Source organism: Balaenoptera musculus, chromosome 12, assembly GCF_009873245.2.
Source record: "Balaenoptera musculus isolate JJ_BM4_2016_0621 chromosome 12, mBalMus1.pri.v3, whole genome shotgun sequence".
NCBI lineage: Eukaryota > Metazoa > Chordata > Mammalia > Artiodactyla > Balaenopteridae > Balaenoptera > Balaenoptera musculus.
Window position 1 is genome coordinate 21188921 of NC_045796.1, and position 27411 is coordinate 21216331.

At 39.6% G+C, this 27411-nt stretch overlaps 1 protein-coding gene across 7 annotated transcripts in view; it reads right to left on the reverse strand.

The window, feature by feature from the left end:
* UTRN (utrophin) overlaps positions 1 to 27411 on the reverse strand; it is a 504261-nt gene that overhangs the window by 472296 nt on the left and 4554 nt on the right. For all 7 annotated transcript variants that reach the window (XM_036870974.1, XM_036870970.1, XM_036870976.1 and 4 more), the window contains exon 2: positions 26248 to 26414. In XM_036870974.1, the coding sequence (XP_036726869.1) occupies positions 26248 to 26326 (79 nt within the window). In that variant the 5' untranslated portion in view covers positions 26327 to 26414. The remainder of the gene's footprint in view (positions 1 to 26247; positions 26415 to 27411) is intronic.

Here is a 27411-nt window from a genome sequence, read left to right on the forward strand (position 1 = left end):
CCTGACCCACTGCCCCTGCCAGGCTTGGAGAAGGAGCCATAACGATTCAGCTACAACAAGCCCAGTGCCCCGACCCTGCTCCCTGCCCTGCTGGGTGAACTAAGAGGCATTTTATCAAGAAACAATGTTATAAAGGATGATTACCTCTAATGGCGCTGTTAGTGCTGTCCTGTCTTTCAGCTACCATGAAATGTGACATAAGATTCTGCGGGCCAACTTATAGTTTAGACTTTCAAACAAGCAAATCAGAAACTTTTCACAGCACAGTAAGTGCCCAGACCAGGGATCCGAGCCCCTCCTCTTGATCTCAAGCAAGTCACTCAGCCTCACTAAACCTGTTTCCTTATCTGTAAAAAGAAAGAAAGAATGAGAGACGGAGACAGAGGAAGGAGGGAGCGGGCAGGGGAAAGAAAGAGAGAGGGAGAAAGAGAAAGAAGAAAGGATAATAAAATACCTTTCTCCCAGCTCTGCTGTGAGCACTACAAAACACAGTACGTGGGAGTGTCTGGCACAGAGTAAACACAGAAAATAGTGACCATCAGAGGTGCACAATCCCTCACCCACGAGGCCCGCATCCAAAAAGCTCTGAAAACCAAAGGTTTTCTCATAACCCATCTGGCAGCAAAACACAACCTGAACTGACCTGAGGCTATTTACAACCTCATTTGTGTTCCATTTGTGTGAATATTCATACATGTTAATGCAGAAGTATTAATCTATTTAATTACAGGGTGCTGTCCCAAACTCCCCCAGAGACGTTACATCATATATGGTATATGTCCCAGAAGCTCTCTGAAACCAAAAAAAATCATTAATTCTGAAACACATCTGGTTCCAAGGGTTTTGGATAAGGGATTGAGGGTGTATCATAACCCATCCCTAAACTGAAGGAGATGGTGGTTTGTTGAATCAACCCAAGAGCAGTTTCATATGCTGGATTTCAACTTCGTTTCCCATCAGCAAGTTGTCACAGGCTGTCAGCACAGCAGGGGCTCAGCCCTGGGGCAGGGCAGGATTCGGGTCCTGGGTCTAAGCTGGCCAGGCACAGGGTCAGAGGCTGAAAAGCTGAAGGGGTGAGCAGAGAGGGGATTCGGAAATCAAGCCTGCTGCATACCTCACTTGCCCTCAGAGGACACAAGCCACCAAGCACATTCTTACAACTTGTTTAGTCACTTTTTTTTCTAAATTTTCAAAGTGAATCTAGTTTTCATTCCCAACACTGGCTCCCTCCAGTCTGGGCAAACTGCCATGGAATCACAAGGGCCACTCAAAGGGGTTTTTTTTTAAGCTGTTGAAAACATTAAGCTAAATAAGTGAATATTCTCCAGCCTCCTTCACTGGGTCCTTCCCCACACTTAACCATCCATTAAAATGACACTCCATTCATTCCAAAGATACTCCACTCTTAGTGGATTAAATATATAATACGCATACTATAAATGATAAATATGAGTAAAATGAAGCATAAAAATGAGCAGTAGACGGGGAAAGTGGAGAACTTTAAGGACGAAATCAAGTTAATGTTTCCCTTTATAGTACCGCCCTCTGACCTAGACAAGAAGGGCCCTGCCTTCAACACTGCCCTTTTGGGGGGCTCTATTCTGGCCTCTTCCTGTCCCATTCCTCCCCATGGGATGGAGAGAACAAAGGGCCAAGGAGACATGTGCACCCAGAGCCCATGCAACCTCTACTGCCCAAATGAGCCCTCAGCTCACTTCCCAAGGGTGAGCCACACCACAGTTTGCAAGTGGGAGAGAGACCATGGAGGTTTGGCCAGGGTGACCACCAAGTTGTGCACAAGGCCCTTCTCAGTGCAAAATGGAACAGACATGGGAAAACAAGGGGAAAGGCTAGCTTTCCCGGCCACCATGTTCTGGCATAGAACTCTTAGGAGGTAGAGAACTCTAAATTCAAAACTAGCCCACCAAGTTGTTATAAAAGTATACTTGGCATTATCCAATTCTACCCTTCTTCTTTTTGATATCAGACACCCAGCCCTCTCCCTGTTCTCCTGCAATTTTTAGCTCAGCACATGGCCACCCACCACAAATCACAGTTTTCAACCTCCCCTGCCACTGGAAGAGACCACATGACCAAGCTGCAGCCAATGGGACGGCAAAAGGAATCTTGGATGCGATCTCTGGGTCACATCCTTCAAAAAGGAAATTGCTTATGTTTTACTCCTTCTCTTTCCCCTTTCCTTGGACTAGAACTTGGACAGAGTGTTGAGGGGCAGCCACAAGCAAGAAGATGAGACGGCACTGCAGGACGACAGAACAACAAGAAAGAAGGAACCAGGATCCCTGAGAGACCAAATGGAGCAGAGACACCAAGGCACCTACCAACTCTGAGCTGTAAGGTGAGGGGGAAAAAAGCTTTGCTCTTGTTTCAGCCACTGAATTTGGGGTTTCTTTGGTTTAGCCTCTTTCTAAGTAACATATCTGCAAATGATCTAAATAAACTGGTTATAAATTAGAGACTTGTATATAAGTCAACTACAGTGATCTCAGACAAAAGACTATAGGACCAAGCCTTAGCAAGAAAAAAAAAATGCAGAAAGGGAGGAGGGATTTTGTATGCATGCAGAATTATTTTTTTCAAAAATCCTACCAGAAAAATGTATAAAATATAAAGTTAAACACACAAGAAAAAATAAATAAAAGAGCTCCAAATGAGAATTAATCATAGCACATCAAAAAGTCTATAGAATGACCTGAAAATGCTCAGTCTATCCTAGAATGTTTTCTTATTGAATATAAAAAAGCAAAATTTTAGATATACTTAAAAAATAAAGACATAAATTTTGCTCGTGTGATATGATTAAAGCTATTGTTACACGTTATTTAAAAAGATTGGAAAGAATACAACCACAACTATAATAAGTACTCGTATGGTAGTAATAGCTAACATTTATTGAGTGCTTCTATGTACCAAAGTACTTTTACATATATTAATTTAATTTTTACAACAAAAGGAGGAAGGAGGTACTATTACTATGCCCACTTTTTTGATAAGGAAACTGAGGCACAGAGCAGCTAAGCAATTTGTCCAGGTTTACACAGCCAATGGGTGGCCATGTTTAGACTCAAGACTACGTCTTCTGATACGGTTTTGAACCACTCCCTATAGTGTCACTACAAGAGAGTGCTGATAAAATGTTTAAATACAGTAGGATTTTCTTATTCTGCTTTTCAAATATTGTATGAAATAATATCATGCTATATTTGATCCCTAACCCAATTGAGAGATAAAATGCTTATCCCAAATGCTATCATATAATCCTTTCTATAATCCTAACAACAATATTGCTTGTACGAATCCATGTGTATAGAATATTTGGGACAGTCTCAAGATCAATGCAAACAAAACTGAAATTATAGCAATGAGGAAGAAGGTAACAAAACACAACCCTTCCCTAACACAGCTTTGACAATTAAACGCTAACAATTTGGTTCTCTGGAGCTTCTAAAGCCATCAGTGTTAGATCATCTAGCCCACACTCCTTACCCTACAAACAAATCAATTAACTGTACAGAGAAACTGACTAATTATTTCAAGGTCACAAACCTGGTTATTTGAAGAACAAAAATAGAACCTAACTCTCTGAGACTAAGGTAAGTTCTTTCTCTTTAATAGGGTGTCCAGGTTTTCTACAATTGATCAACTAAAGCAGTGATTTTAATTTAGGCTCCAAAAACCATGAAGGACCCTCAGGGGCCTGAGGTGGGCTTCCGGCCACTCCCATCCCTTAAAAACTACCCCGTTTGTCAGCCTGTGTTAAAGAGAACAGCAATGCATTGTCGCATTCCTAAAATGGGCCTCCAGCTAAGACTTGTTTTCAGAAAGACTTCTAAGGCAAAAGAAAGGAAAGAAGGAAGAAAGAAAAGAGAAGAAGGGAGGGAGGGAAGGAGGAATAAAAGCAGGGAGGAAGGGAAGAAAGGGAAGGAGGAAGGAAGGGAGAGAGGGAGGAAAGACAGCAAAGCAAAGTATTAGCATCCTTACCGTCAAGAGCCCTATACCTGGGTCCTTTTGGAGTGCTTAATCTGAAGATAGCTTCCTACTGCCAGAATTCATCTCATAGAAAAATTATCACCATCATTTCATTAAATTGTCATTTTTGTGCCAAATAAAAAGTTAACATAGTCTCCGAATAAAGGACAATCTTGGAAAACAAAAGGCAGTTGACAACCTTACACTGACATGTATCTACATTATATTGGCCTTAGTCTTCTCATTTCATGTCTGAGTGTTGAAAAGATCAAGTGGTCTGTCAACCAGCATTTGGGAAACGGTCATAGGCTAACACGGAGCTAATCAATCAGTAAAATAAAGATATAATAAAGATGAAACTGGTATTTGTTTCAGGGATTACACGTTTATTGAAAGCAACAAAAAACATATATTTATTGAACACATACCATGTGTCAGGTACTGTTCTAGATACTAGCAATTCAATTCATACAAAAGACCTGCCCTCATGGAGTTTACATTCTAGTGGAAAGAGGCAAACATCAGCAACCAAACAAGTAAATTGTAGAGTATGCTAGTGGGTGAGAAGTGTTATGGGAAAAAATTAAGCCGGGTAAAGTGGGTGGAGAGTGCTGAAGAAAGGAGGGTTTACACTTTTAATCAGGTGGTCACCCATACGATTACCCAAGGGAAGAGTGCTCCAGGCAGGGGCCACCAGGGCAGAGGCCCTGAACTGGGAGGGCTGGCTCTGTACAAGGAGCAAGAGGGCAAGGGGAGATAACTCCAGATCACCCAGGGCCTGTGGGTCACTGTCAGGTCTTTAGCTTTTATTATAAGTAAAATGGGAAGTGGCTGCAGAATTGTGGACCTAGAATGACAAAATCTACTTCTGTTTTTAATAGGCTCACTCTGCTGCTGGTTCAGACCAGCCTTAGTGGGACAAGGCGGAAGTGGGGAGACCAGTGAGGAGGTGAGTGCAGAAATTCAGGCAAGTGTACAGTGGCCTAGACCACAGCAGTGGCAGTGGAGATGGTAAAATACGACAGGATTCTGCATAAACAGTATTTGGAAAATAGAGCCAACAGGATTTGCTGAGGGACTGGATGGGGTTATAAGAGAAAGAAAGGACTGCAAGGATGACTCCAAAATTTTCAACCTTCAACCTGAGCAACTGGAAGAATCAGACTGCCTTTAGGAGAGATGGGCAAGACTGTGGGATCAGGTTTGGCTTGTGGGGGGAGATCAGGAGTTCAGATTTGAACATACAAGTGGAGATGCCAAGCGGGCAGTTGGATATACAAGTATGCAGCTCAGGGGGAGAGGTCTGGGCCAGAGATAGAAATGCGAGTCCAGTGTTCAGATGGCACTTAAGACCATGAAACTGGGGAGATGACAAAGAGAGCAAGTGGTGATAACGAAGAGGTCCAAGGACTATACCCTGGATCCTCCAATGTTGGGAAGAAGAATCAGCAAAGAAGAATGAGAGGGAAACTGGGAGAGTATAGTATATCCCGGAAGCCAAGTCAAGGAAGTGTTTCATGGAGGTATGAATGATGAACTGTGTTGACACTACTGAGAGATCAAGCAAAATGAGGACTGGGAAGTGACCCCTGGATTTAGCAATAGGGAAGTCTCTAGTAACTTTGCTAAGAGCAATTTTAGTTGAATGGTAGGGGCTATGCCCTTAAGTGCCATTAAAGTGGTTTCAAGAGAGAATGAAAGGAGAGGAATTGCAACTGTGTATATAAAACTCTTCTGAGGAAGTCTTTCATAAAGGGGAACAGAGAAATGAGGTGACATTTGGAAAGAGGTGGGAGAATAAAAATAATAGTTGGTATGCTGATGGAAAAAATCCACTAGAGAGGAAAATAGTAGGGATGCAGAAGGGAGAGGAAGGATGTCCTCGAGTGAGCAAGAGAGGATGGGATACCATTACATGGTTGGGGTGGCCTTGGGTGGGTGCCGGTTAGAGGTAGATGTGGTGTCAGACCTTGTGGATTCCTCTTCAGTTGACTTCAATTTTCTTAGGACAAGAGTAGGTAAAGTCATGAGCTAAGAGTCAGAATAGGGAGGAAGGGGTGAATGTTTCAGGAAAGAGGAGATGGTATGAAATAATCATGTAGAACAGTGGGAGATGGTTGCCAAGTAGCATTAAGGTCTCACGTGTGATCATAAATTACACTGAGGCAAGGAAGGAAGGATGTGTTTTTCTCCAGTCATGTTCCTCTGCATGGGGGCTGGTACAGAATAGGTGTAGAGTTAGATTTAACCAGGGGTGGAGTCTGACAGAGATGTGATGAAGCAAAGACAGCAAGGGAATTGAAGGCATGAGAAAGGAGTGATTTCGATTGACCATGTAATCTCAGTAAAGGGCAAAGAGACGACACAAAGGGATGGGCAGAGCATAATGGTAGTGGGATGGATAGATTACAGGCCCTGCTGGAGCAGAGACTGCTAAACTTATGATAAAGAGAGAGTGAGCTAGGGAATTCCCTAGTGGTCCAGTGGTTAGGACTCTGCGCTTCCACTGCAGGGGTCCTGGGTTCAATCCCTGGTCCGGGAACTAAGATGCTACAAGCCATGTGGCACAGCAAAAAAAAAAAAAAAAAAGAGGGAGAGAGCTAGAAATATAAGATGCTTTGGGCAGAAAGTGTGACACTTGAAATTCAGATTATGGAGGAGTTGCAGTCCTAAATGATGATATGGTTTGGCCAGGACATAGGCACTGAAGTGGACGACAAGAACACTAGAAAGAGAAGCTCAAAAACTGAGAGAGTAGAGTGTTGGAAGAATCATCTATGTTTACATTAAAATCACTAAAACAAGAGTAACTTTTTTTTAACTGAAGTATAGTTGATTTATAATATCATGTTAGTTTCAGGTATACAGCACAGTGATTCAGTTATACGTGTGTGTGTGTGTGTGTTTGTGTGTGTGTGTGTATACACACACACACATATATTCTTTTTCTGATTCTTTTCCCTTACAGGTTATTACAAAATATTGAGTATAGTTCCCTGTGCTATATAGTAGGTCCTTGTTGGTCATCTATTTTATATATAGTAGTGTATATATGTTAATCCTAACCTTCTAATTTATCCCTCCCCCACCCTTCCCCTTTGGTAACCAAAAGTTTGTTTTAAAAGAGTAACTTTTAGAGAGAGTGACAGTGAATCAAGAGCTAAAATCACCGAGAAATGAGAGGGAGTGATGGGTGCCCTGCCAACAATGAGATTTAGTGGGTGATGCAATTCAATGACATGAGACTTAAGCTGGGAGGTCTGGTCAGGATGTGACATGGAAGCAAAGGGGACACGACCTGACCTCTCCAGGAATAAGAGAGGGTGGGAGAAAGGAGGTACCAGAAAGATCATCAGGAAGTGGGGTCCTCTGGTGAGGACCACTACTCTTACTCCATGAGTATGGCAGAGACTGTTTGGCTTGTTTTCAAATGACAAATGTATCAACATTTTTGAAAAATGTTTGATGTTAGAAAAAATAAAGCACTGTGATCCCACTCCACCTGAGCTTGAGCACAAGTTTCACTAATTAAAAAAAAAATTCTGGGGGCTTCCCTGGTGGCGCAGTGGTTGAGAATCTGCCTGTCAATGCAGGGGACACGGGTTCGAGCCCTGGTCTGGGAAGATCCCACATGCCGCGGAGCAACTAGGCCCGTGAGCCACAATTACTGAGCCTGCGCGTCTGGAGCCTGTGCTCCGCAACAAGAGAGGCCGCGATAGTGAGAGGCCCGCGCACCGCGATGAAGAGTGGCCCCCGCTTGCCACAACTAGAGAAAGCCCTGGCGCAGAAACGAAGACCCAACACAGCCATAAATAAATAAATTAAAAAAAAAAAAAAGACTTTCCCTCTATTAAAAAAAAAAAAAAATTCTGAACCAGACAGGTAATTAGTCATTTATGTCTGATTATTTGCCACTTTTAGCAACAAAAGGGAAAGATTCATCAACAAATAAAAATTCATTATACGCAAAACTGGGTCAAACATTATCAGAAATTTTGCCCTTCAAACTTTGTGTCTACTCACCCTAATTCTGACAATCAGGTCTTTTGTTTGAATGGCTCTGAGACAACAGAAGCAACATAAGGCCCAGAATTTGAGCTGTGGCAATAGTGTGGGTCCCCAGACGCATGCCAGAATGTCAGATCACCAATTTAATTCCCATCAGAAAAGACTGAAACCCACAAGAGGCAACTCTAATAAGACGCAACTTTTTGGTGACTCGTAGGCCTCCTTTGTGAAAAAAATGAAAACTGTGGTAATTTTCCCCTGAAAATGTGCAGAGGCACATTTGTAAAAATTCTGTACATGTTACAAGCATTTCTTAATAACCCTCTCCACTCCCTCCCCGAGCTAACCAAGTCAGCTAGAATAACATCTGCCACTCGGTTTCCTATGACTCTGGGAGATAAATGCAGTCAATTCCCAAGGGGTAAACTACCAATATCTGCTAAAAATATTAAAAATCAAAAACCACTTCTTATTCCTCAACTTCCACTGCCATAATCTACCATCTCTTGAATTACCCTTTCTCCAGATGCTCATTCTAGGGTCAGTCAAAAATCTCAGAAAGGGCTTCCCTGGTGGCGCAGTGGTTGAGAGTCTGCCTGCCAATGCAGGGGACACGGGTTCGGGCCCTGGTCTGGGAGGATCCCACATGCCGCAGAGCGGCTGGGCCCGTGGGCCACAACTGCTGAGCCTGCGCATCTGGAGCCTGTGCTCCGCAACAAGAGAGGCCATGATGGTGAGGGGCCCGCGCACCGCGATGAAGAGTGGCCCCCACTTGCCGCAACTAGAGAAAGCCCTCACAGAGGCGAGGACCCAACACAGCCAAAAATAAATAAATAAATAAAATTTAAAAATATATGATAAATAAATAAATAAATAAATAAAAAAGAGTAGATATAAAAAATATATATATCTCAGAAAATACAGGGTTTTTCCATTAAAAACCCGAACGAACTTTTTGGCCAATCCAATATGAAGAGAAATAAAACAGTTCTTTATGAAATTTTGAGACATTTTAAGGATATATTTAAGAGCGTTCTACAGATACTGAGGAAAATAGTCAAGATTCCAGCTGCCAGTTTTCAAGGATGTGATCCCAGCCCAGGCCACTCTCTTGGGAGACACAGATAACAGGTAGGTAGATAGACAGATAGATAGATAGATAGGTAGGTAGGTAGGTAGGTAGGTAGGTAGGTAGATAGATAGATAGATAGATAGATAGATAGATAGATGATAGATAGATAGATAGATAGATAGATAGATAGATAGATAGATAGATGATAGATAGATAGATAGAAAGAAAGAATACATCCCCTTACTCATCTCCGTCCCCCCAAAACCTTAACAGAAAGGCTTCACCTGCCAGGTGTTGAAGGCACAAAGCAGAGTTCTTCCCTACCACTCTATCCCATCAAGGCTATCTCCTACCTAAAGCTTTCCAACTCTCCCCTCTTCTCCATCCCAACCACCACTCCTTAGTTCAGGCCAACAATACCCCTCCCCCTTCAACTGTGACGGTCACACAGTGGTCCTCCAGGCCTCTAGCCTTGCCCCATCCACTGCCCCAACCCAAGTCATCTATTCTCCTAAAGAGTAAATCTGATCAGATCAACCATCTGTTTAAAACCTCTCAGAGGCAGCAAAACCTTCTAAAACCAGGAGTGAGAGAGAGGAGGGCATCTCCAATTGCCAGAGAAAAACAAATAGTAAGTATGTGACCAGATATTTGAATTGGGGTTTATGTTATGGGGTGTGTGTTTGTGTGTGCTGGAGGAGTAGTTTGAGAAGTACCTAGAAATTGGAGGATTCTTTTTTTTAATGCTGAGGTTTGAAAAAATATGAAATATTTCAAACCTGCAAATAGACAATAGTAAGATGGCACAACGTACATCATTGTAAGGGATTCTACGGTGCACTACACAGAAGGCAATGCATACATTCGTTCCGCCAGCAGCTGAAAACGCTGGCAGCTGAGGGCTCATAGCTGCGCATCACTCCAGGAATGGCAGCTGGCTGAAGGTAGCTGGCTTGGCCAAACTTTCACCTCATCTCCTTCCCAGGGTCAGCCTAAAGTCAGTATACAGGTCAAAACATGAGTCCCAAGACTAAACACCATGGTCTCACTTGGGGAAACCTCTGAAGAACCATCCCAGCTCCAGGGCTCCCTATGGAATCAGATGGTGCCCCTGTTGTAACTGAACTGCAGTTCAGTTTTTCCCTCCACCCAAACCTTCTTCCCTTGTTTCTTTTAGGAACTGTTCTCAAGGGCACACAAATCTCTGTCTCAAATTCTACTTCCAAGCAACTGAAATTAAGGCAATCATCACTCAGCTTTACAAATCAGCATTATTGCATATTTGCTTCAGATACTATTTTTATTTTCATTGAGGAATTACAGACACAATTGAAGACCCTCCTCTCCCATTATCTCTAGAGAAGTCCACAATCTTTAATTCAGTGTTTATAATTCCATGAACATTTTTGTATTTTTGAATGTATTTATGAATACATAAACACTACATCGTAATTTCTGAGGATATCTGGACTTTATATATGGTACCATTCAATACATTCTGCAGCTTGTTTATACTTAAAATTATTTTTAAGATTTATCAATGTTGATATAATTAGGTCTTTAACATATGCTCTAAAGCAAATGTGTCAAAATATTAATAGCTGATACATTTCAAATGAGGGCACACATATCTGGTATATCATTTCCTCTACGTCAATATTTACTTATATTGACTGCTTCAATATTTTTTAAATAATGTTAAATTTTAAATTTAAAAAAATTCTTTCAGGGTTACTTTTAGAATACAATCCAAACTCCTAACCGTGGCTTACAAGACTCTTCATTAATTGGTCTTAGCTTAACTTTCCAGCCTTTATCTTTACTTCTCACATCCCACTTCAGCCACACTGAGTGATTTGCAGTTCTTACCTCCAAACCTCTGACATGTCAATGATTCCCTCGATCTTAACAGCCCTCCTCACCTCCACCTCCCAACTTTTTCTCTCACTTGTACTCACTCTTCAGATCTTAGTTTAGATATCCATTCTCCCTAGGTGGCTTTCCTGAGGCCCATAGACATCAGCTAACCCTCCCAGGAGCTCACACAGCATCCTGTGCTGTTTCACTTTTTAAAATTCTAACTGCCTGTTCAGTCTGTTTACTTAAAAGCTTGTGCAACTGCCCTCTCTAGGTGAGAGATAACTGACCCCTGGAATTGTGTCTTAGTCACCCTGTACCAGTCCAAGTGCTTGCCATATAGTAGGAGCAAGGCAACAACATGCTATTCAAAATGTCTTTTACGGATAGGATGGATGGATGGATGGCTGGCTGGCTGGATGGATGGACAGATAGACAGACAGATGACAGATAGGTAGATACAGACAAATAAGTCCTTCCCTAACAATCTCCATAACATAAAATAAAGCTGAATCTTAAAGCCATATTCACAGCCTAGAGAGACAATTAAATTGGCCAAATCAAAACCTTAGGAACCACAATGCACAACCCAACAAGGCAGAATTTTCAAATGAGCGCTTCTGTTTCTCCTTAAAGGTCAAGGGAACCACCATTCTGAAATACCAGCTTCTATATTGGAATTTAAAGTTAGCCCACTGAATACAGTTAAGTCCCTACATACGAACAAGTTTCATTCCAAGGGTGCGTTCGTAAGTCCAATTTGTTTGTAAGTCCAACAAAGTTAGGCTAGGTACCCAACTAACACAATTGGCTACATAGTACTGTACTGTAATAGGTTTATAATACTTTTCACACAAATAATACATAAAAAACAAAAAATATAGAAAACATTTTAAATCTTACTGTACAGTACCTTGACAAGTACCGTAGTACAGTACAACAGCTGGCATACAGGGGCTGGCATCAAGTGAATATCCTGGGCTTGAAATAAAGATCCTGTACTACTGTACTCTATACAGTACTGTACAGTAAAGTACACAAAAGCACAACCACTTGTAGAGGATGCACACATGTGACAATGTACACCAGGCACGTGAACTAACTTACATGATTGGACATGTGAACACACATTCGCATCTTTGAAAGTTCACAACTTGAAGGTTCATACGTAGGGGACTTACTGTATTAGGATTTGAAAGATAGAACTCAAAAGAAAAACAACATGATAATAATAACCTCTTCTTTTTTCTACTCTTCAAACCTCCACGGCAGAGCATCACATTAAGAAAAGCATTTGTTACCTGAATAATTATGATTTCTGAGCACCCCCGCTTTATTGACTGAACTCCAATCACCTTTCCACCACTTAATTATTCCCTAAATGGAAGGTATTTCTCAACACCTGTTCTTAATTTATTTTCAATTTGCATTTACTCTATCCTATCTGTTGAAGCTGAAATTAGTATTACAGGATGACATTATCCTCACATGAAACATCCTATTCTTCAATTAAAGTTCCTCTGAAATAGTTTTCCAGGCTCTTTTCACACGTAGATTTTCTTTTAGCTGTCCAAGATTATTATTTTCCCTTTAAGATGAGATTAATATTACCTTTCTTTGCTACCTTTTCAAAGAACTTTTATATTATACTAAATAAATATGAATAATCTTTTTCTTTATTCTCATTTTAATTAACCTACTTTTTTTCTGCAGCATGACCTTTCTTTCAGAATATACATATGGAAAAAATTACAAATGCTATTGAAACAATTCAATTCAGTTACCTACATAAACTGACTAAGAGGCAATACTTTAGAAAAACAGCAGTAGTCAATGTAACTAAGGAGTAAAAAACTACCTTTAAAATGTAGAAATTAATCAAGTTAAGAATATTAATTCTGGGGACTTCCCTAGAGGTCCAGTGGTTAAGACTCCACGCTCCCAACGCAGGGGAGCATGGGTTCGATCCCTGGTCGGGGAACTAAGATCCTGCACGCTGCACGGCACAGCAAAAAAAAGAAAAGAATATTAATTCTGGAGGAAGAGCTAATACCGACAGGGCTGTAACATGACTTATAATTTTTTTAACTGTACATCTGATTGAAAAATATATATATGAATTATAATTTGAAAAGCTATACATCGGATTGAAAAATATAAAACAAATCCCATGAAGTGAAGTTTACGTGGTGGTTTTATACATGTTGTTACTAACTACTAAGGATCTTTCAAATCCTCTCCCCTACTCCTTCTCTACCCGTACCACGCTGGTCCAAGCCCCCACGATCTCTAACCTTAGTTATTTTCACAACTCTTACCTGCTCCCTTCCGCCCTTCAGCTCTGCTCCCTTCTAAATTTATCTTTCATGCTGTCGACTGAGTTATCTTTTTGATAAACAATACTGAGCCCCTTCGACATTAACCCACTTAAAATCCTGTAGTGGCTCCCTACAGGGAAAAGATCAAACCACTTAGCATGCTTCAAAAGAGCTTTCAGGGGTTTCCCTGGTGGCGCAGTGGTTGAGAGTCCGCCTGCCAATGCAGGGGACACGGGTTCGAGCCCTGGTCTGGGAAGATCCCACATGCCGCGGAGCAACTGGGCCCGTGAGCCACAACTACTGAGCCTGCGCGTCTGGAGCCTGTGCTCCGCAATGAGAGAGGCCGCGATGATGAGAGGCCCGCGCACCGCGATGAAGAGTGGCCCCCACTTGCCACAACTAGAGAAAGTCCTCGCACAGAAATGAAGACCCAACACAACCATAAATAAATAAATAAAATTTAAAAAAAGAAACATTTAAAAAAAAAAAAGAGCTTTCAAAATCTGGTCCCACCCTCTCCTATCATCTGAGACACGTGTCCCAGCCACACTCACCTACCAGCTGCAGATTCAAAATGCATTGTTCTTATCCATCAGCTTGGAATGCCCTTCCTCCATGATCCACACGGCTACTTCCTATGCATCCTTCAAGGCACACCTCAGCTACTTTCCTCTTAAGGCTCTCTCTTTCCAGCCCCACCCTCCTTCCCAACAAGGAAAGACTTTGTCCTTCCCCCTCCCATTGTTCCCGCAGCCTCGTGTACATGGCGCCGGGTTTTGTGCAGGGATGTCTCTTTATGCCTCTCTTCCCAGCCAGCCTGAGAGCACCTGAAGAAGAGACACATGTCTTGCTCACCTCTGGGCTCATCATCTAGCAACACTGACTGAACAACAAGCATTTGCTGAGTGAATAAGGTATGTATATAAGCAAGTCTGATTCATTAAACCATTAAAATGCATGGTAAGCTTTTACTGAGCACTTACTGTGTGTGGCGACTAAGCTAAAGGCTGGCAATCAGAAGGTCAAATTAGGAAATCATGTACCCATACACAAACAAGAAGAGCCAAAAATAGAAATAAAGAGTGAACAAGAGGGAAGGAGACGGATTGTGACTCTGTGATCGATCAAAGAATAGAATGCTTTGTGGCATTTATGCTGATGTTTGAAAGATGGGGGTTTCAAAACTAAGGGGTGGGGAGGGAAGAACAATCAAGCACAGAAAACAAAGCAAGCCATGTCCCAAAGGCAAGAAAAGGACGACTGGCCTCCCTCACAGGGTATTTTGCAGGTGGGTGGGGGGTTGGGGGGCGACTAGAAAGATAGGTCAGCATCAGATTTCCCTAAATGTTTCACTGAAACATACATGCAAATGAGTTCCCCTCTCTGAGCAATCTGCCTTGATGCCAGGTCCCTAGAATAAGATCTGTGCTACACCGAATTCTCAATAAGGCCAGCCCCAGACAGAGGGCAAGCATGTGTGTGCATTCTCCAAATACCAACACTCTTCTAACAGGCTACATCTCTTGAAAAAGCACACATAAGTTAAAATAATTCAAGTGACTCTGATAATTTTTTACAGACAAAGCATTAAAATGGGATTTAACATATGAGGAAGGGTCTGTTATATTATAGAACTGGCCACTGATACCACATGTAAAACTACAAAAATAAATATCTTTACATCCTTCAGTATAACATTTTCCAAACACCTATGAAGGGACTATATACGGTAACAAAGTAAACTAGAGCATACATGGAGTTTTATCTCAGAACCCCCCCAGAAGGTGGCTTTTGGATAAGGCCAGGAGCCTTCAACACCAAATAAGATGCAGATTCACTCTCCCAGCTCTGAGTCATACTTGTACTTTAAATTTTAAAAGACAGTATAATGCAAATCATATACCTGATAAGGGGTCATGTTGGTTGCAACCTTTAGAGCTCCCTAAGTAAAATCTGAAACTGGCCCCCATACACAAAGGGCAGGGAGAGATGGAAGAAAGAGGCAGACCACTCCTCACTGGTAGGTGACAGGTTTAATAAGCAAGGGAACTTACATATGAGGCTTGTCTTTGGTGACAGCAAGACGAGTAGATCTCTGCCTGGCCAAATTCTTAAGAGTTTATATAGAGTCCTTAAGGGATTTAGTAATATATATGACCCAGATGGTCTCAATAACACATTACTCTCTCAAGGCTACATCCCTGAAGTAGCTCCTAGTGTAGGAAGAGTGAGTGGAACGTATATTCCAAGGATGGGGAGGGGCTGAGGAGCCTCTGATTGCCTGGATCCTCCTTGCAGGTCAACCAGCAGTCACATCCCCTCAATGACCTCCTCCAACAGGTTAATATCCAAAATATATAAAGAACTAATACAATTCAATAGCAAAAACAAACAATCATTTAAAAATGGGCAAAAGATCTGAACAGACATTTTCCAAAAGAAGACATACAGATGACCAACAAACAGGTACATGAAAAGGTGCTCCACATCACTAATCATCATGGAATTGCAAATCAAAACCACAATGAGATATCACCAGACACCTGTTAGAATAGCTGTTATCAAAAAGACAAGAAATAACAAGTGTTGGTGAGGGTGTAGAAAAAAGGTAATTCTTGTGCACTGTTGGTGGGAATATAAATTGGTGTAGCCACTGTATAGAAGTTCCCCCCAAAAATAAAAACAGAACTACCATATGATCCAGGAATTCTACTTGTGGGTATTTACACAAAAAAAATGAAAACACTAACTCGAAAAGATACATGCACCCCCAGGTTCACTGCACCATTATTTACAATAGCCAAGATATGGAAGTAACCTAAGTGTCCATCAACGGATGAATAAAGAAAATGTACATTGGAATATTTTTCAACCATAACAAAGACAGAACTCTTGCCCCCTGCAACAACATGAATAAACCTTGAGGGCATTATGCTAAGTGAAATAAGTCAACAGAAAAGGACAAATAACCTCATGATCTCACTTATATGTGGAATCTTAAAAAACAAAATCTCAATGACACAGAGAACAGATTGGTGGTTACCAGAGGCAGGGGTTGGGGATGGGCATGAGTGAGGAGAGGGTCAAAAGGTACAAACCTCCAGTTATAAAATAAGTAAGTCCTGGGGCTATAAAATACAGCATGGTGACTATAGTTAATAATACTGTACTGCATATTTAAAAGTTGTTAAGAGTAGATTTTAAAAGCTCTCATCACAAGAAAATAAAATGCTATGACTATGGTGCTAGAACATATGTTAACTAGACTCATTGTAGCATGTTTCACAATATACACAAATATTGAATCATTACGTTGTATACGTGAAGCTCATATAATATTATTTGTCAATTATACCTCAATTTAAAAAAGATACTATAATTTTTAAACTGGCAATATAACAATTCACTTTGAGACATGGATCATTTACGACCTAGAACCAAATTTGGTTTTTAAGTCTATCTGTTTTGGGATGGATTTTGGTTTTATTTTGTGGTCTATTTGTTTCAAATATATCTGAAAAGCCTTCCTCATAAGGATGACGGGGGCTGAGGGAGGGGGAAGAGGAGTTAGTGTTTAATGAGGACAGAGTTTCACTTTGGGAAGATGAAAAAATTCTGGAAATGGCTGGTGATGATGACTGCACAACAATATGAATGTACCTTAATGCCACTGAACTGTACACTTGAGAATGTTTTAAAAGGTAAATTTTATGTTATGTATATTTTGCCATTAAAAAAAATTATCCAAAAAAAAAAAAATTTACCCACACTTTGGTCAAAAGGGACAAACTTCCAGTTACAAGATAAAGTATTAGGGATGTAATGTACAACATGATAAATGTAATTAACAATGCTGTATGTTATATATGAAAGTTGTGAAGAGAGTGAATCCTGAGTTCGCATAACAGAAAAAAAATTTTTTTCTCCTTTTTAAATTTTGATTTTATATGAGATGATGCAGGTTCACTAAGCTTACTATGATAATCATTTCATGCTGTATGTAAGTCAAACCTAATATTATCCCTTCTGTATATACTGGACGCTTTAAACTTACACAGTGCTGTATGTCAATTATATCTCAATAAAACCTCAGGAAAAAAAATTTATTCACACTTGTACAACCTCTGCACAAAAGTCTCTGTTCAAATAGAAATCATCAATCCCACTCAGGCCTCACCAGGTTGTCTCTGTAAGCCTCAACCTTAAAACTGCCTCAGGAATAGATCTCATCAAATTCTGAGACTGATCTCAAATTCCACACAATGACTTACAGAAAAGCAATTATGTATCTCAAACCACCCTGGAGGTTGTTTAATCAATGAAGAAATGAATATTCCCTTCTGTGTCTTCAAAGAGGTTAAAGATTAGAGCTCAAAGACTTTACCGCAAATAACTCAAGGACTATAAGAGATTGGGGGTTTGGTGTTTGGTTAGGTTTGGTTAAATGAATATAAGAACATCCCAAGACCTCTGGGGTGTATTTATAGATCCTTAGGGAACTTGCTGTGGTGGTCCATACATCACTTAACTCCTAATTCATCATTGACAAAAAAAATCATTATTCATCTTTTAAAATTCACTCATTTTTAAATTACTTTATAGCAAAAAGAAAGTATAGTTATATTAAATGTAAGTACTAGATTTCACCTATTTAAAATTACAATAACAAGGAGGCAAATACATATGTAACACCTTAACCTTAAAGATAAAACTAGCATAATGTTATTATGTTTTTACACTTTATATCATATCTTAGAAATCATCCCATATCAATACAGAAAGAATGTGTGATTTTTCATTGCAAATCATTCCACTGTATGAATAAATTATAACTTAACTAAAAAGGAAAAAAACGAAAGAAAACCAACATAGGATGGATGTGAGGATTTTTCCTCACCACGAGTCAAAACCACATCTGCCTTGGAAATTTTTCTTAGAAAAGATAGACAATAAATTTTTATGATGAGTTCAGATGACTCCACAAAAGAATTCAGGATTCGACATTAAGCTTGCAGCAGGAAGAGGTTCAATGCACCAAGTTGAAGACCAAGGTGCTCCATGAAGAAATATTTCAGGGCTGAATATTTTGGTACGATCCCCTGGTTCAACCACAATAAGAAATGCACCAAGTTTCATCACTCTCCTGACTCACTTTATACAGTTTTACCTTTGCTCAACATGACCAAAACCCTTCAGAATACAAGGCAAAAGAAAAAAACATCCAATACCAAGAAATCCATTACCTCTTAAAGTTATTTAAAAAGATTTTGTAAGTAGAAATAATCTTCAACATTTGACTGTAGTTCTCCCTGCTCCTTTGAAATGCACAGACCACTTTCACTTTGGTTCCAAGAGCCTTAAGCCTGCCTCCTTTGTCCATAAATCAATGGCACTAAACAGAATAACCCGCGGAGCTTGTTAAAACTCCAGATGCCGGGACCCCACCCCACTAACTGAATCGGAATCCCCAGGGGTCAATCTGACATGCAGCCTGAGTTAAGAACCGGATAGAGGCTGAACCCAAAACCGGACTTTCAAAATAAAAGCATATGTTTACATCTATGTAATTACTGAACTAACATTAAATCACAAGACTCACATAGCTGATGAGTAGCAAGAGAAGCGATCAATCAGTATTAAACTCAAAATGCTATTCTCCACCCCCAGGTCTTCTTCACGAAAATGTCCTACACCAAAATCTTAATTAGAACATGGCATGGAAGAAATGTGCAAATATTAAAACTATGGAATTAGAGAAGATGATCTAAGCAGATATTTTTTCAACCACGGCATTTTTCAAAGTTGTGCCACTTTCGAGACATAAAGTCATATTTTTTATTGGATTTATCTGCTACATCAGAAATGCCATTATGTGCTTTTCTTCTGCTCTTTGGGAAAAAAAAATGTTACATAATTCAATGCTAAGATTATTGAACTGGACAGAAATCATAATTAGCCAACCACCCACCTCCCAAAAAAAGTTCATTTGAAAATATTCACCTATGAAATGTTATTCTCCTGCTCTATATCATGAGCTCAATGGCTGTGACAAAACTGATTTTTTTTTTTTTTTTTTTTTTAGTAAATTGAGTTTTCAAAACCAATGTGAGGTTGTACCACTCCAAACCTTAATCTTAGCTGCCAGATGAGCCCACACACAAACAGTTCCCCTTATTAGCTAGGCTAGGAGACCAAGCTTCTGACAGAGAAGGCCCACGGAATATAAAGAAATCTCAGGTGTTTGGCTGTGAAAAGGCATCAGCACCAAGACCGGAGAGCTACGGGGGAGCCGGGCCCACCTGCCTCCCACGCTTGACGGGTGTTAATCGAGGAGCAGAGGAAGGAAAAGTGAAAGGACTAGATCCAGCTTAGATTCTTCAGTCCACAGCCATCATTTCGAAGGTAAATATATATTAAAAACTCACACTGACTCACCTTTCAAATACTAAACTGACTGTATTCATTATTAAACACTTATGGCATACCAAAAAAATAGAAAGAGTAATACAGGAAACACCTCTGCCTCCACACAAACAGCTTAAGGAGAAAAAATAAATCTAACCAATACACGTGAAAGCCCCTGAGTGATCTTTCGCAATAAAATTTTAAGTAATTTTTACAACCATCAACAATATTGCGTGTTCCCTTGTTCCCAGAAAATCAACGATCTTGCATGTTCCCTTGTTCCCAGAAAATCATCCTATTGGCATCTAGCTCAAATCTGGACTCAAATAAGCCTCAATAAAACTGAGTTTTCCGTTCTGTCTATATAATAAAGTACTTCCACTGTTTAGAACATTCTCCACAATTCATGTTTTTCTCTCAAGAACGCATCACCGACACAGCTTTCACAACCCTTATAACAGGTCATGAGAATCACATGAATACAGAAATCTTTTCTATGATGGCACTACTTCAGCATAATGAGGTACCAACACAGAGAATATTTTTATGCGCATGGCAAGAATAGTTGCTCTCCTCTGCCGGAGTTGAATTTCCACCAGGGTCACTGTCCCTCACCACAAATCCCCAGGGCTCATGGAAAAAAACCAAATCTGCTCAAAGACTCCCTTCAAAGCACAGGTATTCCAGCCAAGTAAAGCTTCAGAAAAAAAGAAAAAAACGAAGAAGAAGAACAACAACAACAACAACAAGAACTATTTTTCACAGTCCCTTAAACTCTTTAGGAAAATCCCCTCACAGACATTTCTTTAAATGAAAGAGAAAGAGGTAGACCAATGGGAAATACAACGTAACCACTGTCTTTCCTAAAGAAAGGCCTCTAAAAGATAAACAAATACGGTAACTTTCCTCATAGTTTCATAAAACCCCATCTTGTTAAGCAAGTTTACTTTATTGCAAACATAGCATCTTTTCAGGCCTGCTATAAATGTAACCTGGTATATATAATATTCCATATTAAATAATTTGTTTTATTTTTATTTCACTGGCCTCTCTTTTCTTCTCTCTCCCTCCCCCTACCCCTACCAGCTCTTTCAACGCCAGATACCCATCTGGGCATCAGACCAGGACTTAAAACTGTGCCATATCGCAGTGCATCTGAAATCCACTACCTTTTTTTTCACCAGTCAGTTAAAAGCCTTGAGCAGCAGACAGGGGAAAAGAGAAAAGGGAATTCCTGTCAGAAACAGATTATCAATTTTTCTACCTTCCACCCAGAGGACTGCTAACTCTTATTTTCCCCTTTGCTAACTCTTAACAGAGAATGACAGAGAGCAGAGACAATAATCAGGGCCCGGAGCAGCACGCTGTCTCCTGCAATCGGCCCTCCTTTAGCAGCGCTGCGATGCCAGCCGGAGGCCTGGAGCAGCTCTGTCTCACAGCCCAGGGTCCCAGTCTTGTAACTACGAAGGAAGAGGATATATAAATACAACTGATACTCTGCAAATTTTCTAAGGGATAGATTTAGGTACAAAATAAAAAAGAATGTTCCGGCAGCAACAGAATAAACTACCTGGTAAATTAGGAAACTGGGCACTCTACAGAGGTCAAATGCAGGGTTTCTAGAGTCAGATCACCTGAGTTCTCACCCCAGCTCTGGTACTTCCTAGTTCTGTAGCCTTTTTCATTGAATAGACATTCATTGCTCACCTACTGTGAGCTAGACACTGCGCTTGGTCCCAGGGATACATGGGTCCCTACTCTTGTAGAATTAAATTTTAGTAGGAAGGACATTAACAAGCACAAAAAACAAGAAAAGTACCAGATAGTGAAAGAGCATATGGGGAACTTAAATATAGTGATACAGTCAAGAATGACTGGGAGAGGTACTTTCTAAAGTCAGCAGGGAAGTTCTCTCAGAGGTGACACTGAAGCCTAGCTCTAAATGACAAGAAAGAGCCCATCAGGCAAAGGCAGGGGAAGAAGGGTGTGCAAAGGCCCTGAGGTAGGCATGACTGGGCCTTTGGAGAAATAGAAAGAAGGCCAGTGTAGCAAATTATTATACTTCTGTGTGGCTCATGTCTGTCATCTGTAAAGCAGTGGTTGTGAGGATTAAACTCTGAGCACCACATCTGCACATTGTATGTGTTCAGTAAATGTTAAGTTGCTAGAATTATCATCATTATCATCAGTGAGATTCCTGTCACTGGAGGTGTGCAAGCAGAGGTTGGGTAACCACTCCACAGGCATGGCCAGGTGATAGGGCCTCTAAGGGTCCCTCAACAATTAGATCCCAGGATTACACAAGAATAGAAAAGGTGAAGAAAGAAATGATAAAACTGTTACACTCAGGCTTCCTGCCTAAAGGCTTTGAAAGAATGCTTTCAATCATACAACGATGTGGAGTTTACCGACTAATTCATTCAACAACTGTTCCCATCTGAGAATCTCTGCTTCTAATCCCTAAACAGTCAAAATCCCCACTTGGAGCTAGTTGGCACAGTCTTTAGCCCTGAAGTCTACCCTCTTTAGGGGGCTTTGAGCTAAAACTTACCACACCAGCACTGAGAAGAACAGAAAAGGTTGACTAATTCTATGTTACTGGCATTAGTGTCAGCTATTGACAGAATAAAATAGCGGAGAGGATATTCTTTGATTTTACACATATCTCAAACCATTTTATTATTTCATGTTTAAAATGTTCCAAGCAGAAGTTTATGCATCACAGACTCCATTGACAACATATTTCACTTAAAAAGATTCTTACTCTTGGCCTACTCTCAAAATACTTAATAAACTGTTAAACTTTCTGAAGCCCACTAATTCAGGCTATCAAAGATGCACTCAATGACGGATGAATTTGACTTGCGTGTTTTAAGTTAGTGAAAGATCTACTTTTACCCAAGCCCAGGCCCTGAATCATTAAAGGTCATATTCTTTCAAGTTCTTTTCTAAAAGTCACTCAAATCCAAGGCAAATGTATTACAACCATAAAGAAATGTATGACTTTTATATTCATGAAACTACTTCCTCACCTACTCTTGATATTTCAGATTTCTGCTTAGATGGTGAAAATGACTTTAAAAAATTATTAAACCTCATACACTGCATAAAGCAAATTAATATTGAATAAGGTCAATATAAACAATCCTAATACCTTAACATAAAATGCACCAATATTTTTATGATGCCAGGCTTTTAGACTGTCCAAAATCAAGGATTTGGAGAGGAAGAGGAATCTTCATAAACCAAGAGATAAATTTACCAGTATAATCTCAACATCACTTCTCTTTTCCACCCTAATCTCTATCCCCTCCCCCATAGCTAGTCCCTCAAAAGGAAGAAACATAGAGGAACAGATTTGAATCAAAATTCTCCTATAGGACAACATTCCCTTAAAAAAATGAAAAAGTAAAAATTCAGCATAGAACGCATCCAAGGAGGATCTTTAAAAATATGCATTATAGCTGAGTAATATTCCACTGTATATACGTGCCACATCTTCTTTATCCATTCATCTGTCGACAAACACTTAGGTTGCTTCCATGTCCTGGCTATTGTAAATAGTGCTGCAATGAACATTGTGGTACATGACTCTTTTTGAATTATAGGATGGACCTAGAGTCTGTCATACAGAGTGAAGTAAGTCAGAAAGAGAAAAACAAATACTGTACGCTAACACATATATATGGAATCTAAAAAACAAAATGATGAACCTAGGCGCAGGACAGGAATAAAGACACAGACGTACAGAATGGACCTGAGGACACGGGGAAGGGGAAGGGTAAGCTGGGCCGAAGTGAGAGAGTAGCACTGACACATATACACTACCAAATGTAAAATAGATGGTTAGTGGGAAGCAGCTGCATGGCACAGGGAGATTAGCTTGGTGCTTTGAGACCACCTAGAGGGGTGGGATAAGGAGGGTGGGAGGGAGACACAAGAGGGAGGTGATATGGGGATATACGTATGCATATAGCTGATTCACTTTGTTGTACAACAGAAACTAGTACAACACTGTAAAGCAATTATACTCCAATAAAGATGTTAAAAAATATATGCATTATATGTAGATGATTCCTTTGACTTAATCTGAACTAAAGATCCCTGTTCAACATGTAAATTTTAGAGTACCATGAGAACTGACTACTGAGTTATTATTTACCTTAAAAGAATCAGAAAAGTGCCTTCCAGAAAGCAAGATTGGAACTAATAGGCCCATTCATATCCAAATTTATCTACGGCTTTTTGTAACATAATCCAGCCAAAAGAATGTGATTCAGATCTCAGCTATGCAACTGCTAACTTTTCAATGTTTTTTGAAGTAGGAGCCATCAAAAAAAAAAAAAAAGTAATAGTCATCACCTTGGCATTAAAACACTCGAAGCAATTTGAGATTATTAAGAATACTTTAAAAATACTTTAAAAATATAAGAAGTAATACAGGCTCATTGAAAAGCTTTAGAAAGTACATACGAGCAAAAAGAGAAAAATTATAATCCCCAAACGCCAAGATGACCACTGTTAACATTTTAGTATACACCCTGCTAAACTTTAAAAAATATTTTTCACATAAATGACTTCATATTGCACATATTTTTTGTAACATCAAGAACATATTTCTATGGTCATATACGTACACAAACATTTTTATGAATGTATAATCTTCTACTTTATAAATACACGCTAATTTAATTAGCTCCATTGAGTTTCTATATGATTTATTCAAGTGCCCTATACTAAAAGGAACAGCGTAGGTTAACCATTGTTTCCTAAAATTATTTTGCCTATGACATCCTTATTTGAATTACACATTAGAACTTATGCTGCTTTCAAAATACTTTGGGAAATTATGATTTCACCAATCCTCAATAATGGATTTTTATGGTGTTTATAATTTTTTTCTGTGATCAACTTTTTGCTTGTATATTTCTGTGTGTTCCCTAGGAAAAAAACCCCAAAAATAGAGTTACTGGGCCAACTGGTATGCATATGTTAAAAACATGTAATAATTTTTGCCCAACTATCCCCCAATAGTGTATGAGAATAGCCAGTTTTCTGAAATAATCATTTTTAATTTAAAGAATAGTTTGAAAGTTATGGGTATACATCATATATACCCAGTATTTTTAAACTTATATAATTACTTTTTTATGAACATGGCTAAAGTACATAGTTATAAATATCAAAGGTCTTACTGTAATGGAGGTTGACTCAGAAAACTATTTAAGAACATAACTCCTCACAATTTATAGAACATAACAAGCATGGATACATTAAATTGTCTCACGTTCATTTTCCTCCTTGTTACATTTATATATTTCTGGATATACATTCTATACTCTTAAGAAGATATTAGTAATCCCTTATATCGACATAGTACTCTATACTACTAAAGCATTTAAATCAAAAATAATTTGGGGGCAATAAAACATTCTCAGAGCAACTTTAAAATAAGATATTAAGCTGTACCCCCCAAAATATCCTTCAAGCTACACAATAGCAGCTACATATTTAGAGCCAAGACTGTAATAACCAAAATCTTTACCAATCAACCAACAATAGTGTCATGGAGGGAAATGTATCTTAAATGTATATCTCTATTAATTTGGAGCTTATTTTCAGTGCATATTTCTCCAGATTCATACAATAAGAAATAACTTCCTAACATAAATAAAGATGGTGCACACAGCAAAAACAGACTTTAGGTTCCTTTTATGGTTTTAAAGTGACACTGGATGTAAGTTTATAGCCCAAAGTAACTCTCAAAGTTACTTAAGTATAGTGTTCACACCCAGGGTAGAGTTCTGTGCAATTTTCAAAACTCAGAAAGGTCCTGCCTGCTCAAAAATATCTCCCTATGGAGTCTATCTCAGAATTGTATTTGAAGCTTTTTAAAAATACAGAAATTTTTATTCAGTAGTTCTGTAGTGGAGACAATGCATCTGCATTTTTTTAAAAAAAACTCCCCAGTTGATTCATTTGTACAGCCAGAGTCAAAAAGCACTCGGTTATATAAAAAAATTGGGGGAGGGAGTGGTATCCTTAAGTCCCCAATTTAAATGTTCATATGAAAACCATTAATCTGTCTTAGTCTAGTTTATTACATTACCTAAGTGGAAACTGTGCCTCGAGAAGGTTCATAAGAAGTTTCAAAAAGGGAAGAACAGGTAGGAAGACACCTGTTGGCCTAGAAATGGTCACCAAACGGGATGGAGGAAAGGCGGTATGGACGCAAAACTCAAGAGGATCCATCCCAGCAGAAACCACAGTACTTCCTACTTTAAGCATCATTTTTTTTAAGCTGCATTTTGTGTTCAAGGGGTTTCTTATAAATGAACAGCAATCAACTAACAGGTGGCAGTTTCACCAAGCAATGCCAAGCAACGTACCAGGAGACCAAGTTGGGTTGAGAAATTAAGATAGGATACACAGAGATATTATATTACCATTTACAATGTAATAGTCATTTGTCAGAATTATGTTTCTCAAAAGAAGTTTGTCTCACAAGAACAGTACAAAACAAGCCAATAAAAATCTGTGTCTTCTAAGTAGTTTATGCATAAAAATCATTCATTTCCTTAAGCTTCCATTACTTACCAGATCTGGACTTAATGATGTCACTGAACTCGTTCTGCCCATCATCAGCCCTGGCCTCGTGTTCTCCATACTTGGCCATCTTAGCTGAGTTTCAATATAATCCAAAGACTTTACAAGGTCCTCTTTTCAAAAGACTTTCAGTTTTCTATAATGATCAACATCAATACCTAAAGAGAAAAGGGAAAGTATTAATTTGAAAAAAATATATATGACTATAATATATATGTTGACATATATATTATCATATATAACATATTACATATATTGCTATAACATACAACTATAATATGTATAATGACTATATAATATATATGACTATAAATATCAAACTATGCATATACATTATTTATAGTCATATACAGTTATATAAAGTTATATATAGTAACCATTCATTCGGCAAATATTCATTCAGATACTATGTGTAAGGCACTGATCTGGACAATGGAAATATGACTATCAAAAAGAGACACAGGGCTTCCCTGGTGGCGCAGTGGTTGAGAATCTGCCTGCCAATGCAGGAGACATGGGTTCGAGCCCTGGTCTGGGAAGATCCCACATGCCGCGGAGCAACTGAGCCCGTGCACCACAACTACTGAGCCTGCACGTCTGGAGCTTGTGCTCTGCAACAAGAGAGGCCGCGACAGTGAGAGGCCCGCGCACCGCGATGAAGAGTGGCCCCCGTTTGCCGCAACTAGAGAAAGCCCTCGCACAGAAACAGAGACCCAACCCAGCCATAAATAAATAAATAAATTTAAAATGTTAAAAAAAAAAAAAGAGACACAGCCTGTACTATCTTGAAATTCATAGACACCAAGCAATTAATTATATAATGAATTATTTCATTATAATACTAATATGTTACAAATGTATAAAGGAGAAGCATAGAGTAGTATGAGCATACAGAAGAATCTGATTTGCTCTGGGCAATTAAAGAAGGCTTTCTTGAAGAGGTGACATTTGAGCCAGTGCTTTTGGAGAGAACAGCCAAGAGGAGAGAGACCTGTTGAACTAGGTGATGTAGATAGGACCAGGGACAGGGCCTTAGAGACCATGTCAAGGCTTTCCTAAAGAGCAGTGGGGGGACCTCCCTGGTGGCACAGTGGTTAAGAATCCGCCTGCCATTGCAGGGGAACACGGGTTCGATCCCTGGTTCAGGAAGACCCC